A 16,285-nucleotide genomic window follows, 5' to 3' on the forward strand; every position below is an offset into this window, starting at 1 on the left:
TCCTAGACTTTTCCTAAAATACCGGAAAGATGCCTTGGGGGAGCCAATAACATCTCAAAGACTATCATCATGGATAGTATCCACAATTCGCTTAGCTTATGCTTTGGCTCACAAAGAACCTCCTTCAACTATCCATGCCCACTCTACGAGGTCACTTTCAACATCTCAAGCCTTTCTCCACGGTGTTCCTGTCCACGACATCTGCAGAGCAGCAACCTGGACGACACCTTCTACCTTTGCCTCTCATTACAAGCTCGACATCCTCGCCAAGAGGGATGCAGCCTTCGGCAGAGCAGTTCTTTTCTCCTGTGTGGCATGACCCACCTCCAGGTTGGTAGCTTTACAGTCACCCATTAGTGCGCATTTCACAGACTACACGAGGAAGAAATATGGGTTGCTTACCTGTAAACGTATTTCTTCCAGTGATAGTCTGTGAAATCCGCACGTCCCGCCCGTCCTCCCCTCTTATGTCATGCCTCTTTTCCTGGCTGCTGTCTGGCGGCAAGGAACTGAAGCGGAACTCCGCCTACTGCCTCTTATACCATTGGGAGGGTGGGCGGGACTCCCGCCTAAAATCTTTCAATCTAGAATGTTCCGAAATCTCTGCGCATGCGCACAGAAACCCATTAGTGCGGATTTCACAGACTATCACTGGAAGAAATACGTTTACAGGTAAGCAACCCATATTTCCTAACGGTACTTGTGTTACTGTTCTCAATCATAATGTAAATATCTGAAATGCAGGATGTATTTTCATTCATTGGATCAAATTTGGCACAAATATCCAATAACAGAGCTCCATGCAGTCATGTCAGCCTAGAAATTGAGCACCAACCCCCAGAGTCGGACACAATTGGACTTAATGTCAGGGGAAAAAATGTACCTTACCTTACCCAATAAGCCAAATTGGTGGGGTTGGAGGGAGAATTGATTTTGTCATTTGGGAGTTGTAGTTGCTGGGATTTATAGTTCACCTACAATCAAAGAGCATTCTGAACTCTACCAACAATGGAATTGAACCAAACTTGACTCACAGAACTCCCATGACCAAGAGAAAATTCTGGAAGGGTTTGGTGGGTATTGACCTTGAGTTTGGGAGTTGTAGTTCACTTATATCCAGAGAGCACAATGGACTCAAACAATGATGGATCTGGACCAAACTTGGCATGCCCAAATGTGAACACTGGTGGAGTTTGGGGGAAAATAGACCTTGACATTTGGGAGTTGTAGTTGCTGGGATTTATAGTTCACTTACAATGAAAGAGCATTCTGAATCCTGTTAACGGTAGAATTGGGCCAAACTTCCCACATAGAACTCCATGACCAACAGAAAATATTGTGTTTTCTGATGGTCTTTGGCGACCCCTCTGGCATCCCTTTGTGACCCCCTCAGGGGTCCCAAATCCCAGGTTGAGAAACACTGTGTTAGACCATCTTGGAACTCATAAGAAGTAATCTAATGGGGCTTAGAATAGAAGATCCTGAAGCAGGATAGTACTGAAGAGTGTTACCCTGTGCAGTTATTTGCTTCCACACATCTTTGTCTGCCATCTGTGCACTAATACTGGTGGCCTTTGTAAACTAGTCTGTATTCTGTTTCTCTTCTTGCTCCAATGGATTGAAAAATGCAGTGGATAAATTATGCAAAGTAAGTATACTCAAGGGAGTCAACTTACAGTGTTGCCTAATGTGGCTTCTTAGATAGTTGTTACTGCAATCCAGTTATTTTTGTATGTAATGAGCTTTTTTGTACTTGTTCAGGTTTATCCTTCATGTGCCAAGAGTTGTAGCTTGATGGTGTATTTCCACTGATCTCATACTGATCTTTATGACTCTTTGTCTCTCTAGAACAAGTACATGGAGAACAAAAAAGCTACAGTGGAGTTGAAAGCCACTCCATCCCCTCATCCTACTGCTTCAAAACAGTTTGCAGCTGTCCCCCTTCCAAGTGTGCACTCTCTCCAACAAACACAAATACAACTTCCACCTCCTTCTAAAGTAAGCTGTTGTCCTCATGGTTCTGAGTCTTCCTCTCATGCTCCTCAGCTACATTTTGGTGGTGGCAGCACTTTGATTCACCCTGGCACAGTAGTGGACTTAAAAGGCACCGGGACAGTCACTTGTCAAATAGGGGCAGGATTTGCTAATCAGGCTGCATCTTCACTCAAGAGTGGTGTTCCGGTTGGAAGCGGTGTAACAGGCATTGCCAGCGACTTGTCCAGAGTGTGCTTGGAAAACAGTGTCTCTTCCTGTCCACACTTCCCATGCTGTGGAAAGCTCCACTTCCAGTCCTATCACAGTAATGTACACAAACTGCATCAGTTTCCTTCTCATCAAAGCTGTACAACTTCGGGTTATTTTTCCTGTTCTCAATTCACAAGTGGGGCTGAAGGGCTTTTGAAGCAACACATCTCACAATCGGAGCAAAAGTCTTGTGTTTGCACCAACTCGCTGCACCTGAAAGTGGCACCTTCAGTTTGTTTAAAGGGCTCTCACTACTGCACTGAGTGTTTAAGTAAGGTCTGTAACATTCTCATTTACAATGTACTGTGTATTGTGAAATTTTCAATAGGCCATAAATTGGGAACAATTACATTTGGAATGTATAGTATTAATCCCTTAGTGTCAATCTGACCTCAGCTTAAGGCTAGGAGAAAAACCATAAAATATAAAAGCTTGAAAGCAACTTTTATCTTCAGTTTTAAGTTTTTTGAAGCATTAGCTGATAATTTGACTGGCCAAGGGTTGCTTTCACTAGAGGGCATTCCTCAGATGTCTGTGCAATTCCTGCCTATTGGGTGAGAGGGAGAAACATTCCTTTTTAGGATGTTCAAGTCTGTTCTGGGACATCACCATATCACAGGTAAGACCAGTGTTTGTTTTCTTCAATGGTTAGCTACAATTCTTTCTTCTCCTTAGTCTGATTAATACAGTACACTTGAGTGATAACGGAATATTTTCTCCAACAGCCATCCAGAGACAGTTTGGTTGAGGCTGTTAAAATATGGCCAAATATTCCCCCTCCAAATGCCCAAGCTGCTGCTCCTGTCTCCCTTCCCATATGTAATGGCTGTGGAACCAATGGAGCAAGAAAAGAGAAGACTTTACTCTTGGGAAATGGCTTTGGCACATTGTCACAGAAATACGGTAAAGCATATTGACAGAATAAATAACATTATAGCGGTTTTAATATTTTTTGCATTCATGGTGTGCTGGTTGAAAGGAGTGATGACTCCTTTTTTTAGAATAACAATGGTGTTGTACAGTGGGTAGTACTGGACTTTGGTCAGGGAGATCTGTTTTCATAACCTTGGACGAGCGCAGGTTTTGTGATTAGATGTGTTCACTGATTCTAAAAGCAATCTGTGGTTAACTGACTGGGATGATTTTCTGCTGTCTTTATAGCTGTTGCTGGTGAGCGACCACAAAACACATTTGCTCAGTGGAGCACCAAAATCCCCTTTTAAATAAAACCATATTGGCTGTAGGAAATCTGCAAGCTATAGTACAGAAAGTGCTTCTACTATCCATGCCTTACTTGCAGCCATTTAGGGGACATAGGGCTGTTGAGTTACTAATATTTGATCTTTTAAGCTTTTTAAGTTCTGAAGAGAGTGACAAAATACCACTTTAGGAAAAGCTATTTTTCCTTTAGATGCAGGCGAAACGTCAGGAGAAATGCCTCTAGAACATGGCTCTATAGCCCGAAAAAACCCACAAGAACCTAGTGATTCCAGCCATGAAAGCCTTCGACAATACAAAGCTATTTTTGCTCTTCATGTGAATATGCATTCTCTAGCAAACATTGTGTAGTGTGCGAGACAGACCTGTGATAAAAAGTTGCATTGACCATTTTGAGAGCCAGCGTGGTTTAATGGTTTGAGTGTTGAACTTTTTTTCGTGTCAGGAGTGCCTTGAGAAATTGCAAGTTGTTTCTGGTGTGAAATAATTGGCCGCCTGCAAGAACGTTGCCCAGGGGATGCCCGGATGTTTGATGTTTTACCATCCTTGTGGGAGGCTGCTCTCATGTCCCCGCATGGGAAGCTGGAGCTAACAGAGGGAGCTCAACCCACTCTCCCTGGGGTTTAACCCATTGTGCTACTGGGGGCTGTAGTGTTGAACTATGAGTCTGGGACATCAGCATTTGAATCCCTGACCTTTCATGGAAACAAAAGGTGACATTGGGTCACACTCTTTGTCTCACAGAAAGGCAATGGCAACCTTCTCTGAACAAGTTTTGCCCAAATTCCTTCTGATTAGTTGCCTTAAATTCGAGCAGCTTAAAGGCACATAACAAAAGTGTTCAAGAGAGACCTAAGATAAAGGTTGCAAGTTGACAATTTACCCTTTCCGAATACAGGGTCTCCAGAAGTTGCTATAACAGGCCAGCTACTAGAAAACCTGCCTCCCATTGGAGTCTTTTGGGATATTGAAAATTGTTCAGTTCCTTCTGGCCGATCTGCTGTTGCTGTGGTACAACGGATTCGTGAAAAGTTTTTTAAGGGACACAGAGAGGCAGAGTTCATTTGTGTGTGTGACATCAGTAAAGAAAACAGAGAAGTTATTGAAGAACTAAACAACTGCCAGGTAAGATCTCCACAGTTGGCTGCTTCTTTGGCATATCTTTTTGGCTTTGATTTTGACCAGAAAGGACTTTAAAGGTTCCTAGGATTGGAGGGAGCCTTGTAAGCCATCTTGTTCAACCCAATAATTTGTGCAAGAAATTCTAAACTTCAGTTGCCGAAAATGGCTGTGCAACCTGTTCTTAAAAACAATAAGATAGTGTGATGGACTATTTATTACCAAATTGCTTAGTAAATTTCTCATTATGTTCTTATAGAAGATCAGGTATGGGCAAAGTTGGGCATTCTGGGTGCTTTGGGTCCCTAGCGGCTTTTAGGAATTGTGGGAGTTGAAGTCCAAAGCACTTGGAGAGTCCAAGTTTGCCCATGCGTGTTATAGATGAAACCCACAAGATTTAATGCAACCCCTTTGCAGGCAATCCAAATAAACCTTTACCTCTTCAATATGACAAATCTCCAGTGTTTCCAGAGTCCCCTTTCAATGCTTCATGTTCAACATACTGAGATCCTTTAGATTTGTTGTTATATTACTACTTTCCCATACATTTGAATGTTCTTGTTGGCTGCCTTTGAATGTGTTCTGACTCCTTGCATCTTTTTTAAAGGGCTGTGTTTGTTAGACACAGCAGATGTGTCTAATTAAGATGTTAGTGTGAGTTTGACTTTGTGGCTCTTAAGGAGAACTACTTGCAGCTGCATCACTTGGTTCTCTGTTATGCTACATTTAATTCATGCCTGTCTTCGTTCTGTTTCTTTAGGTTACAGTTGCACACATTAATGCCACAGCAAAAAACGCAGCTGATGACAAACTCAGACAGAGCCTTAGAAGATTTGCAGATACTCATGCTGCCCCAGCCACGGTGGTCCTTGTATCAAGTATGTGTCAGCAGTGTGGATTTTTTGTGTTTGATTCTTGCAAGGTTTAAAAATCTGCTCAGTTTTGGACAAGTCTAAATATTCCAACTTCAGAATTATGCCAGTTATTCTAACATAGTTTCCCCCCCTACACAGTTGAAATCAATATCTGATCAGCTGGACAATGTTTTTCTATTTTTGCACTAGTTATCATAACTTACAAATAGTAATAGTCTTGTTTTATTTCTTCTTGGCCACAGAGTCAGCATTAAGTGTCTATGATGACTTGAGTGGATCTAAAGAGCAATAATAATCAACATTAGGTTTTGTGATATTGCTGTCAAAAGACATGCTGCTGATAGGAGGTGTGAAAATTGCACTAAAGTGTAATATAAATCCATAATTGGCAATATTATATGAACTCGGATGCTACAAAACTATTCCTCCATCATGTCAGCTGGTACAAAAGGCTTTCTGTCATATAATCTGAGGGAAAAATCGAGAAGATTAAAACTTTTGTGACATTTCACTTGGTCCTAATAAGCTTATCGCCCAACTAGATTTTTAAGATGAGAGGGGATATTTTCCTCCTTTACCTTCTTTACCTGTCTTTTACCTGTCTTCATGGGTCATGATTCTGCATTGGAAGACATAGCTGCAATGGCAGGGCTCTGTCACTGTAGCTACATTTCCCATTGTGACTTCAGGCAACCTGCCTTAGATGCCAGATAGCTTCACCAGAATAAACATGAACTGGCTTTTGAAAGAAACTTGTAAGGAATTTAATGGAGGCAATGCAATGTCTAGCTGTAAGTTGCGAAGGAAAAGGTTTCTCACCACCGTTCCTGTCCTATATTGAGTTTCTTAAATATTGACATGTTCATATTTGTAAAGAAAACTATCAAAAACTAGTTAAACAAATGATTTGTGTTTTCTTGTGTTTATGTTTACAGCTGATGTGAACTTTGCTCTTGAAATCAGTGATTTGAGACACCGCCATGGTTTCCACATAATCCTGGTGCATAAAAACCAGGCTTCTGAAGCACTTTTACATCATGCTCATGAACTCATCGGATTTGAAGAATTTATTTCTGATTTACCTCCAAGATTACCAGTGAAGAAGCCAGTAAGTGATTTCTTCTCTCTGTGTGGGTTTGTTTGTGTTGTTTTTTTTTTTTTGCTTTTATCTAGATGAACAGATTGTAGAATTACAGGTTTCCTTTCTGTTAAGTTAATCTGTTTGTAAGCATAGCTTTACTGGGGTATTTCTGTATAGCAGAAGTGGAAAATTGTAAGCTCTCCAGGTATTTCGGGCTTCAGTTCTTGTAACCATGGATTCTGGTAGGTTGAAAGACAAAATATGGGAGAGTCCAAATTTGTATAGCTGTGTATACATAAGGAGAATGCCCATGGATTTAGGGATGGAAGTAGAAGGGAGAAGAAAGGAGGTTGATGTACTACAGAGGCAACTGATACACCAATTAGATGAACTCTTCATTTTGAATCAGTTTTCAGTGATGGAAGAGTTGCTGGGAGAGCTGTGTTTTACCAGGATGCTGCCTTCAAAGGCCACTCATGGATTGTAGAGGCATGAGTGGTGTTTGTGAATATTTCAACTAAAATCTTTTCCAACCAGGTCTCTAGGTTTTGTTACACATAATTTGTCTCTAAGGCTATTGATTTTGTTGTAGCACCCTAGTTGAAATCTAGGTATGATTGTGTTGCTCCCCTGGAAGCTTACTAAAACTTATTGTTTTCTCAATCAGGCATGCCATGCACTTTTATATGTTTACAACCTGCCAACAAACCGAGACAGCAAAAGTGTTTGCTACAGACTTCGGCGCTTGTCAGACAACTGCGGGGGAAAAGTCCTGACTATTTCTGGCAACAGTGCCATCCTCCGCTTCTTGAATCAAGATAGTGCTGAGCGTGCTCAGAAACGAATGGAGAATGAAGATGTTTTTGGCAACAGGATTATTGTATCCTTTACACCTCAAAGCAAAGAACTGGCTGAAACCAAGAATGCGAGTATGACAGGAGCAGACAAACTGAAGTCTCCCAAAAAAATGAACAAAAACACAAAGCTGTGCCTCATGAATCGAGAATCAAGTGATCAGTCTTCTGCCATAAAAACAACTGTGGGGAAAGGGTCTCAGGCACATGGTGTAGCTCCAAAGAACGCAAGTGTAAAGAGCTTACAGGTAAAGACTTTATAGTTTGTGCCAGTGATTCTCAGCTTTATTCCTCTAGGTAGTTTGGACTTTATCTCCCAGAAATCCCAGCCAGCTTACTAGTTGTTAGGAATTGTGGGACCTGTGAAACTTGTTGCTCTCTAGATTTTGCTGATTCGCAGTCTTACACAGCTTACCACTGGATTCTGACCACTGGCTACACAGGCAAGAACTTATGACAATTTGACAACAACTGAAGGGCCACAGCTTCCCACCCCTAATTAACACTGTTATTTGAAAAGTTTTTGAAAAAATTAATCAGTTTAGCTTATACTTAACACATAGACTTTAAGAATCATAGTGAAATAACAAAGACATGTGATTCCAGGAGCTGGACTTTTGTATGCTGCATATGGAACTTCCACTTAACCAAAGTTGTGTAGGATGTAGTGCTTTCTGCATTCCCTACTTCATTATCTCATTTGCTGCTGGTAATAAATATGATAAATTCTTTCACTGACTGATATTGCTTGAAAGAGTTTGAAGACTTTAAAATGTTTGAGCCACATGACTGATTTGTCTCTTTTTATAATTGTCAGACAAGTCTGTTGTATAGTGCAGGAGGCCTCCATTTTGTTTTTACTGTAAACCTACTAGTAATTCTCTGGTCAAACTTTTCCTGCTTCCTTATAAATATTTTTTATTATTTAAAAAACTAATTGCTGAGTGGATGTAAACCACCCAGATAAATTTTATTATAAGCCTCATCTTTGATTACTTGTTTTCCTGAAGGAACTGTGTCGTATGGAGTCAAAAACTCTGAAAAACTCTGAAAACTGCCAAGACCAGCTAAAAGAGAACTCCATGTCAAGTTCGGTATCTCCAGCACATAAAAAATCCGGAACAGGCGAAGCCATTCATAAAAACAATCAGAAGTATGTCTTGAGTCTAATTCAAATGTCATCAAAATACGTCCACAGAACAAATTAGTAATGAGTTCTTCTTTAACACAGGAAAGATTTACCTTCAGCAAGGAGTGTCAGCAACTCCCTAGTAGAGAGAAAAGAGAAGAACGATGTATTCCAAGTTAGCTATCCATCTGCGTTCAGCATGCTCAGTGCATCGAGGCAACTCAGCCCTGTTTTGGTGTCTCAAAGCTGCTGGTCATCAAGGTAAATGTCTCCTGCAGCCCAAAGCTCTTGGGCTCCATTATCAGGCATATTTTTGAATGTCCTGTGTGTTTGCTTGTCCAGAGAAGCTAAGAGTGCCCTGTGTATTTTGGAATCCAACACAGAATTGGCACTTTCCTCTTACCACTCTTCTGCTATAGCCCTCTGTAGTGCCAGGAAATGCTCCAGAGAGTTCTCCAGCTCTCCAAACCAAGTAGAACTGTAGATATTGCCCACTGAATAGGGTGAGATAATTCCTTTTTCACATTGTATAAATTTGAATAGTTATTTCTGATGCTGTGATATTGTCTAAGAAGGAGATGCTTGGAAGTATTTTTCAAGGGAGGGGGTTATATTGAGAATCCAATGATACCAATTCTTTGTGTGGAAGAAACTAAAAGATAACAGAGACAAACCTGGAGTTGCACTTCTGTAATTTGTGATCAGTGGATCTGAGGGATAAAATGATAATTGCAAACAAAAATGTGAAAACCAAGAAATACATGCTACAAAGCCAGCATAGTAGACAGTGACATTTGCGGCATCTCTTCATGTGGAGGAAAGTGTTTTCCATTTTATTGTGAAAGGTATTTGTACATCTGAAAGTATAATTCCCCAAAGAGGCTTTATATGTGTGTTCTGTGCAATAGAATGATCAATTCTAAACTTCCCTCCTTTCCTTCCATTTACTTGATCAGGAGTGTGTCTCCAAATGTCTCAAACAGATCTTCTCCTCTCACTTTCAATGTCATCAATTATACTGGTAATACAGGATGTCTAGAGCCATACACAAATGGAGTGGACATTCAAATTAGCAATCTAGACTACAGATTGTCCAGAAAAGAACTGCAGCAAACCTTGCAAGAAACATTCTCTAGGCATGGGAAGGTAAACAATAATTACTTTACTCATCTTGTGTCTGTCAGATTATTTAAAAATCTTTATCTTTAACAGATCATTAGTATTGTTCCAGATTGTACAATAACTTAAGTGAATGTTCACATTTTTAATTTGGCAGGTGTTATGAAATGGTACCTATGGAGTGAAATCTAGAACAATTTAATAGATTGTATATGTATAACACAGTCCAACAAAACAAAGTCTTGTGTCTTGTTTTTTAGGCCTGTTCCTGGGATTATTTGGGGTACTGAGTCAGAAAAAATGCATTAGATAGACAGCGACAGCTCTAGTTTCTTAGATATGGTTATCATGATTCTTTATGGGTGAGCAAATAAGACTGCTGTACTAGCATATTTTCTGTATCTAAAAGGCTAGAGCTGGTAGGGGAAAACTGGTGCCATTTTTGGAATCAGCAGGTCAAATATACCCAGAAACAGGATTAACATTTGAGGCACCAAAATGTATGTTGACCAGTGTACTCTGTCAGCAAAATAAAGAAGGAGTCCAGAACCCAGAGGGTGATTTTCCCCAATGCTTCCTCTTCAACCTGAAAAGAAGGGACAAGTGGAGTGCCATAAGCAGGATTTTGTCATGGGCCCAGTTCTTTTCAACATCTTTGTTAATTACTTAGATGAAGGGTTAGAAGGCATGATTATAAAGTTTGCAGACGACACCAAATTGGGAGGGATAGCCAATACTTCAGAAGACAGGAGCAGAATTCAAAATGATCTTAACAGATGAGAGAGATGGGCCAAAATTAATCAAATGAAATTCAAAAGTGACAAATGCAAGATACTCCACTTAAGCAGAAAAAAATGAAATGCAAATATACAGAATGGGGGACAGTGCCTGATTCAACAGCAGTATGTGTGAAAAAGATCTTGGAGTCCTTGTGGACAGGAAGGTGAACATGAGCCAACAATGTGATGTGGCAGCAAAAAAAAAAAAAAAAAAAAAAAAAACTAATGGGATTTTGGCCTGCATCAATAGGAGTCTAGTGCCTAGATCCAGGGAAGTCATGCTACCCCTCTATTCTGCCTTGGACAGACCACACCTGGAATCACTGTGTCCAGTTCTGGGCACTGCAATTGAAGGGAGATGTTGATAAGCTAGAATGTGTCCAGAGGAGGATTTGGATCAAGGGTTTGGAGAACAAAGGGTTTGGAGAACAAAGCCCTATGAGGAGCGGCTTAAAGAGCTGGGCATGTTTAGCCTGCAGAAGGGAAGGCTGAGAGGAGATATGATAGCCATGTATAAATATGTGAGAGAAAGCCACAGGGAGGGGGGAGCAAGCTTGTTTTCTGCTTCCCTGGAGACTAGGACACGGAACAATGGCTTCAAACTAGAGGAAAGAAAGGAGATTCCACTTGAACATGAGCAAGAACTTTCTAACTGTAAGAGCCGTTCAGCAGTGGAACTCTCTGCCCCTGAGTGTGGTGGAGGCTCCTCCCTTGGAGGCTTTTAAACAGGGGCTGGATGGTCATTTATCTGGGGTGCTTTGAATGTGATTTTCCTGCTGCTTGGCAGAAAGGGGTTGGACTGGATGGCCCACGAGGTCTCTTACAACTCTATGATTCTATTATTGTAGTTATAGGTATTGATTTGCATGTTGGGTTAGGACTCTTGGGAGACCAAGCTTTAATCCCTGCTCAGGAAACCTACACAGAGACCTTGGGAAAGTTACATCCTTCCATCTCTAGAGCAAAGCAGCTAGTCTTCTCTGAATAAAACTTTCTAAGGTTTCCATAACAATAATAAAAAGAACTTAAATGCCAAGTCAAAGTGTTTTGTACTAGTACTTCTTGCTGTGAGCTGCACAGTCACCTTTTCAGCCAAAAACACAACCTTGAAGTTAGCTAAATTTGACTTTTATTTTGCACTTCAGTGTTGTCACCTGTTTTTGCGGTTGACACATGAGACTGATGTTAAAAGGCAAAACCCTGGTATGCTTTCTATTATTTCGTGTATGTTCGGAGCTATTTTAAGATTCTGAAGACTCGATTGGTACAAAAAAGTGTTAGGGGCTTCTGTGGCTCGCAGTGTTACCACTAAACGACTTGTGGTGACTTTGAAATGATCTTGTTTCAAATCCATTTTAGGCATTTTGGTCATACTCCTTAACTCAGATATGTTGATAAAGTTTTCATCTCTTCAGGTAAAGACTGTAGAACTCAGTCCTCATACTGATTATCAGCTGAAAGCTTTAGTTCAAATGGAAAATCTACAAGAAGCAATTACTGCTGCCAACAGTCTTCACAGATGCAAAATCGGCAGCAAGAGGATCCAGGTTTCTCTAGCTACTGGAGCGACCAATAAATCTCTGGCATTAGTTAGGTAAGGTAAAAAAAAAATCCTAACATGTTATTTCCTGACAATCCTAAAGGCTGAAGATGGTCTGTGATTGGGAAAAAGTTCTCAGAAAGGGTATATATAAAGGGCTTTTGTTTTGTCATAGAATAGGCTTCGTATGTGTTCTTTGGATGTTTTTGAAGTATTACATATTTCTTCCTCTATAGGACTGGTTAGGACTATTTAAATAATTCTGTCCATAATTAGTTATCAGGTTGGGTAAAATCAGTTGAAGAAATATAAGCAATTTGAATAAATCAAAATAATCAGAAAACTATTAAGTGGAGGAAAAACTAGTCCATAACAACTGAATCTTAAAAACAAGGCTTTTTCCTAAGTATCAGTGCATTTTTCAAGAGGGGAGTATTCCACACCTCATAACTATAGGCGAGAAGGCTCCCTTACACATTTCCACATGTTGGCGTAAGTTAAAGACTTACAGCTTCTAACAGAATGGCCTTCTGAGTGGACATGTAGGCCAGTGTCCCCTCAAGTATAAATGTTCCCAGCCATTTATAATCACAGTACTGAAACAACTGAGGGTCCCAATTTGGGGAATAGTTACCTTGCTATGGATAAATCTATAGTTTTAGTTTCAAAAAGAGTCAGGTAGACATAGATCAAGTGCAGCAGAAGATAACTTTGGCTATCCTAAACTATTCAATCTGTGCTAACAGAGCAATTATTTAATTTGCAGTGCAGAAGCCATATCCATCCTTCAAGATGCTCCAGCTTGTTGCCTGCCCCTTTTCAAGTTCACAGAGATCTACGAGAAAAAGTAAGTTTGAAATTTGCAAACCAAATTTAATTTTAAGAAATAATTAATGTTTCTTTTTTTCTGTTGACTTGTTGCATTTTTAAAATTACTATTTTGGGAGAGACCTGAGTCTTTCCTTCATCTCTTGCACGTCACTTAATTTTTTAAAATCTCATTTTTTGCTAGGTTTGGACATAAATTAAATGTGTCAGACTTGTACAGATTAAGCGACACTGTAGCAGTCCGTGATCAAGGCAGTAGTCGACTTGTCTGTCTCTTGCCCAGCAGTCAAGCTAGACAGAGCCCTTTGGGATCTTCACAATCCCATGATGGTTCTTCAGCTAACTGTAGTCCTATAATATTTGAAGAACTGGAATATCATGAACCCATTTGTAAGCAGCACTGCATAAATAATGACTTCAGGTAAGCTGTGCTTGATTATTACATTTGGTCCTGGAGCTGAACATGTTGTGCTTTATTAAACATGTCTAAGGTTTCTTACTGTGTGGCCAAGATTCAGTAGTGTCTTAGGTTTCCAACATGAATGGATCTGAGACCCTCTCCCCCCACCCCCGCATTGTCTGTGGCACCAAATATTTGCTCTAGGTAGTTTTTTTGCCTTCCAGAGTAGGTTTTTACGGTATTTAGGAGAGAAGAAGACAGCTTAGGAAAAAAAGAATGGTCTCCAGTGTTGACAGAAGTAGCAGGATACATTACTGGATCCTGGCAATTGTGTTTTGTAAGCACATCTTCATTTAAGTGGAGTTATTTTAATTAATGTTTTTAAGACCAGGGTAGGACAAAAAAATGAGGCTCAGGCCCCACTTTTGCAGATCCTGAAGGTTCTCCAAATCCATTTTTTTTAAATGATTGATTTGGGGGCAGATTTCACACAGCATGCTCCATGTGCTTTTTGTCCTGGCCAAAATGGAAACAGGAAGTGATGTAACATCATGATCAGTACTATTTGGTGGGTATAATAAATAAAAAGTACTGTCTGGTGGGTGTGAACTGCAGGGAAGGTTTGAACCATTAGTCCATAGTTTCTGTGCAGTGTTTTAATGGAAATCCGAACTTTCCAGCACATTTTATTCCTATCTGATTACTGTGAAATAGCCTCTGATGCCATTTAGCTTTCTGATTTGAGTTAAGTATTGGAATATTTGGAAGTTTTTTCTGAAAGTATGCATAAAAGTCAGGAGACTGCTTTTAATTTTTATGGGTGTAAATTCACTATTTTTTGCATTTATGAAAAAAAAGTGGAAGTATTTATTGCTGATAGAGAGCTACATTCAATCAGTTTGGACAAGGCTGAACTACCTGGATTTATAGTCTGTCTCAGTATATGATAATCTATTATCTTTTTGCTCTCTGTACCAAATAATTATACTGGTTGAGTATCCCTCATCTGATGTGCTTGGGACCAAGTGCTTGGGTTTTCAGATTTTTGGAATAACTGTCTTTCCATGTATGTACATAATGAGATATCTTGGGGACGGGACCCAAGCCTAAACATGAAATTCATTTGTGCTTCATGTACACCTTATACACAGAATCTGTGAACATTATTTGATACAATACTTTAAATAATTTTGTGCATGACACAAAGATTGTGTACATTGGACTATCAGAAAGCTAAGGTGTTACTATCTCAAGTATCCATGGGCATATTTCAGATCTTGAAATTCCAGATATGGGATGCTCAACCAGTACTGTATATTGGGTATATGTTTTCTGCATTCGATCCTCTTTGAAAAAATTAAACAGTTGTTTTCTTTATTACTCTAGTGAACATGACTTTGACCCTGACTCTTACAAAGTTCCCTTTGTGATTTTATCTCTGAAGACCTTTGCACCCCAAGTTCATAGCTTGTTACAGACTCATCAAGGGACAGTGCCATTGCTGAGGTGAGATATTTCTGTAATTGCAATGTACTGTGCAGAATTAGGTGAAATAACTTCTCACATAAACACTGTGAACAGAATTATTGGGGTGGCACAAGGAGCAATCCACTTTTGCTGGGTCAGTTAAGACCATGCGATCATTTGCCTCTCCTGAGCAGCAGCAAGAATTAAGAGCTGTTTTTTCCATGGACAAGAACAGGAGTTCATAGTAATACCCAACATAAGTATTTCTGCTTACTTTACAGCTTTCCTGACTGCTATGCCTCAGAATTTAGCAGTTTAGACATGGTGCAAGAGGGCCAAGGAGGCGTTTCTTTAGAGCATCTCATTACTTGTATTCCTGGTGTTAATATTGCTACTGCACAAAATGGCATCAAAGTTGTAAAGTGGATACATAACAAGCCACCACCTCCCACAACAGGTATATGTTTAACTTTTTAATATATCCCTGTTTTTTTTTTTTCACTACTTGCTTATGATCTCAGTAATACACAAACAGTTATATGGAAGAAATTATTTGTGTTCTGTAGAATACTATCTGGAATGGAATGGTGGCAACAGGAGCCAGTTTTCACTGCAGCCACAGTTTGCAAATGGGTTTGAATGTCTGGATATTTTCAGCCCGTTTTTGTTTTCTGCTCTTTCTCAGTAGCTTGTTATCATCCCCAACCCAGGAGTTTCATCTTGTTTCATTTCGGATTGTCATATGGCTTTCTAGGGCCCCATCTACACTGACCCATTTAATGCAGTTTCAAACTGGTATTGGAAAAAAAAGTGGTTTCACTGTGCAGATGATTACACAGGAAATCATGGACCCACTTTGGGGCCTGCATGATGAGTGCAAAGCCACATAGAACTGAGGCACATTAAGTGTTTTCTTTCACATGTTTTCGTGGGAATTCATTATCTAGCTATTGCAGTTTGAAGCTACCTTCAAACTACATTGAATGGTCAGCATAGATGAAACTTGAGAGAAGTTACAATGCTTATTTACAATATCTCCAAGGAAATCATTTGTTCAAAGGTGGGATTGTGAGAAAGAGGGCAAATTTCCTACTAAGAGGCTTTTGAAAATGCCAGTATTTTCTGATCAGGATCTCTCACCGATTATTTTCCTGTATTTGTTTCATTATAACACAAGCTTGCCTTTGGATAACTATTTGCCTTCTTATTTTATCACTTTATCTTAATTAATATTTTTAGCCTGGAAATCTATAGTGTTTTTATTCTCATTATTTCATATCTGTAGCAAGCATGTGCTTTATCTTTCTAGAGCCTTGGCTTCTGCGTTCCAAGAGTCCTGTGGGAAACCCACAACTTATTCAGTTCAGTAGAGAAGTGATAGATCTCCTTAAAAATCAGCCATCATGTATCATGCCTGTCAGTAAATTCATCCCAACGTATCATCATCATTTTGCAAAACAATGCCGTGTGTCAGATTATGGGTATTCCAAGTTAATGGAGTTACTGGAAGCTGTGCCTCATGTGTTGCAAGTGAGTATTTAGGCCTTTTTCTTCCAAAAAACTAGCTTTAAGCCTTCATTTCACAGGTGAACCAGAATTAAACCAGTGTGATAATAATTGTAAAGCTTTGTG

At 39.8% G+C, this 16,285-nt stretch overlaps 1 protein-coding gene across 4 annotated transcripts in view; it reads left to right on the plus strand.

Annotated features, from left to right (window-relative positions):
• The window catches only part of MARF1 (meiosis regulator and mRNA stability factor 1), a 46,980-nt gene that overhangs the window by 11,241 nt on the left and 19,454 nt on the right, over nucleotides 1–16,285 (plus strand). For 2 of the 4 annotated variants that reach the window (XM_060786330.2, XM_060786332.2), the window contains 16 exons: nucleotides 1,632–1,648; nucleotides 1,849–2,520; nucleotides 2,970–3,147; nucleotides 4,361–4,587; nucleotides 5,342–5,459; nucleotides 6,392–6,564; nucleotides 7,205–7,639; nucleotides 8,402–8,544; nucleotides 8,623–8,781; nucleotides 9,477–9,666; nucleotides 11,834–12,012; nucleotides 12,725–12,805; nucleotides 12,971–13,207; nucleotides 14,573–14,692; nucleotides 14,935–15,110; nucleotides 15,963–16,183. In XM_060786330.2, the coding sequence (XP_060642313.2) occupies nucleotides 1,632–1,648; nucleotides 1,849–2,520; nucleotides 2,970–3,147; nucleotides 4,361–4,587; nucleotides 5,342–5,459; nucleotides 6,392–6,564; nucleotides 7,205–7,639; nucleotides 8,402–8,544; nucleotides 8,623–8,781; nucleotides 9,477–9,666; nucleotides 11,834–12,012; nucleotides 12,725–12,805; nucleotides 12,971–13,207; nucleotides 14,573–14,692; nucleotides 14,935–15,110; nucleotides 15,963–16,183 (3,326 nt within the window). The remainder of the gene's footprint in view (nucleotides 1–1,631; nucleotides 1,649–1,848; nucleotides 2,521–2,969; nucleotides 3,148–4,360; nucleotides 4,588–5,341; nucleotides 5,460–6,391; nucleotides 6,565–7,204; nucleotides 7,640–8,401; nucleotides 8,545–8,622; nucleotides 8,782–9,476; nucleotides 9,667–11,833; nucleotides 12,013–12,724; nucleotides 12,806–12,970; nucleotides 13,208–14,572; nucleotides 14,693–14,934; nucleotides 15,111–15,962; nucleotides 16,184–16,285) is intronic. The other 2 variants (XM_060786329.2, XM_060786331.2) reach the window with 1 other exon arrangement.

This window comes from Anolis sagrei, chromosome X, assembly GCF_037176765.1.
Source record: "Anolis sagrei isolate rAnoSag1 chromosome X, rAnoSag1.mat, whole genome shotgun sequence".
In the NCBI taxonomy this organism is placed as follows: domain Eukaryota; kingdom Metazoa; phylum Chordata; class Lepidosauria; order Squamata; family Dactyloidae; genus Anolis; species Anolis sagrei.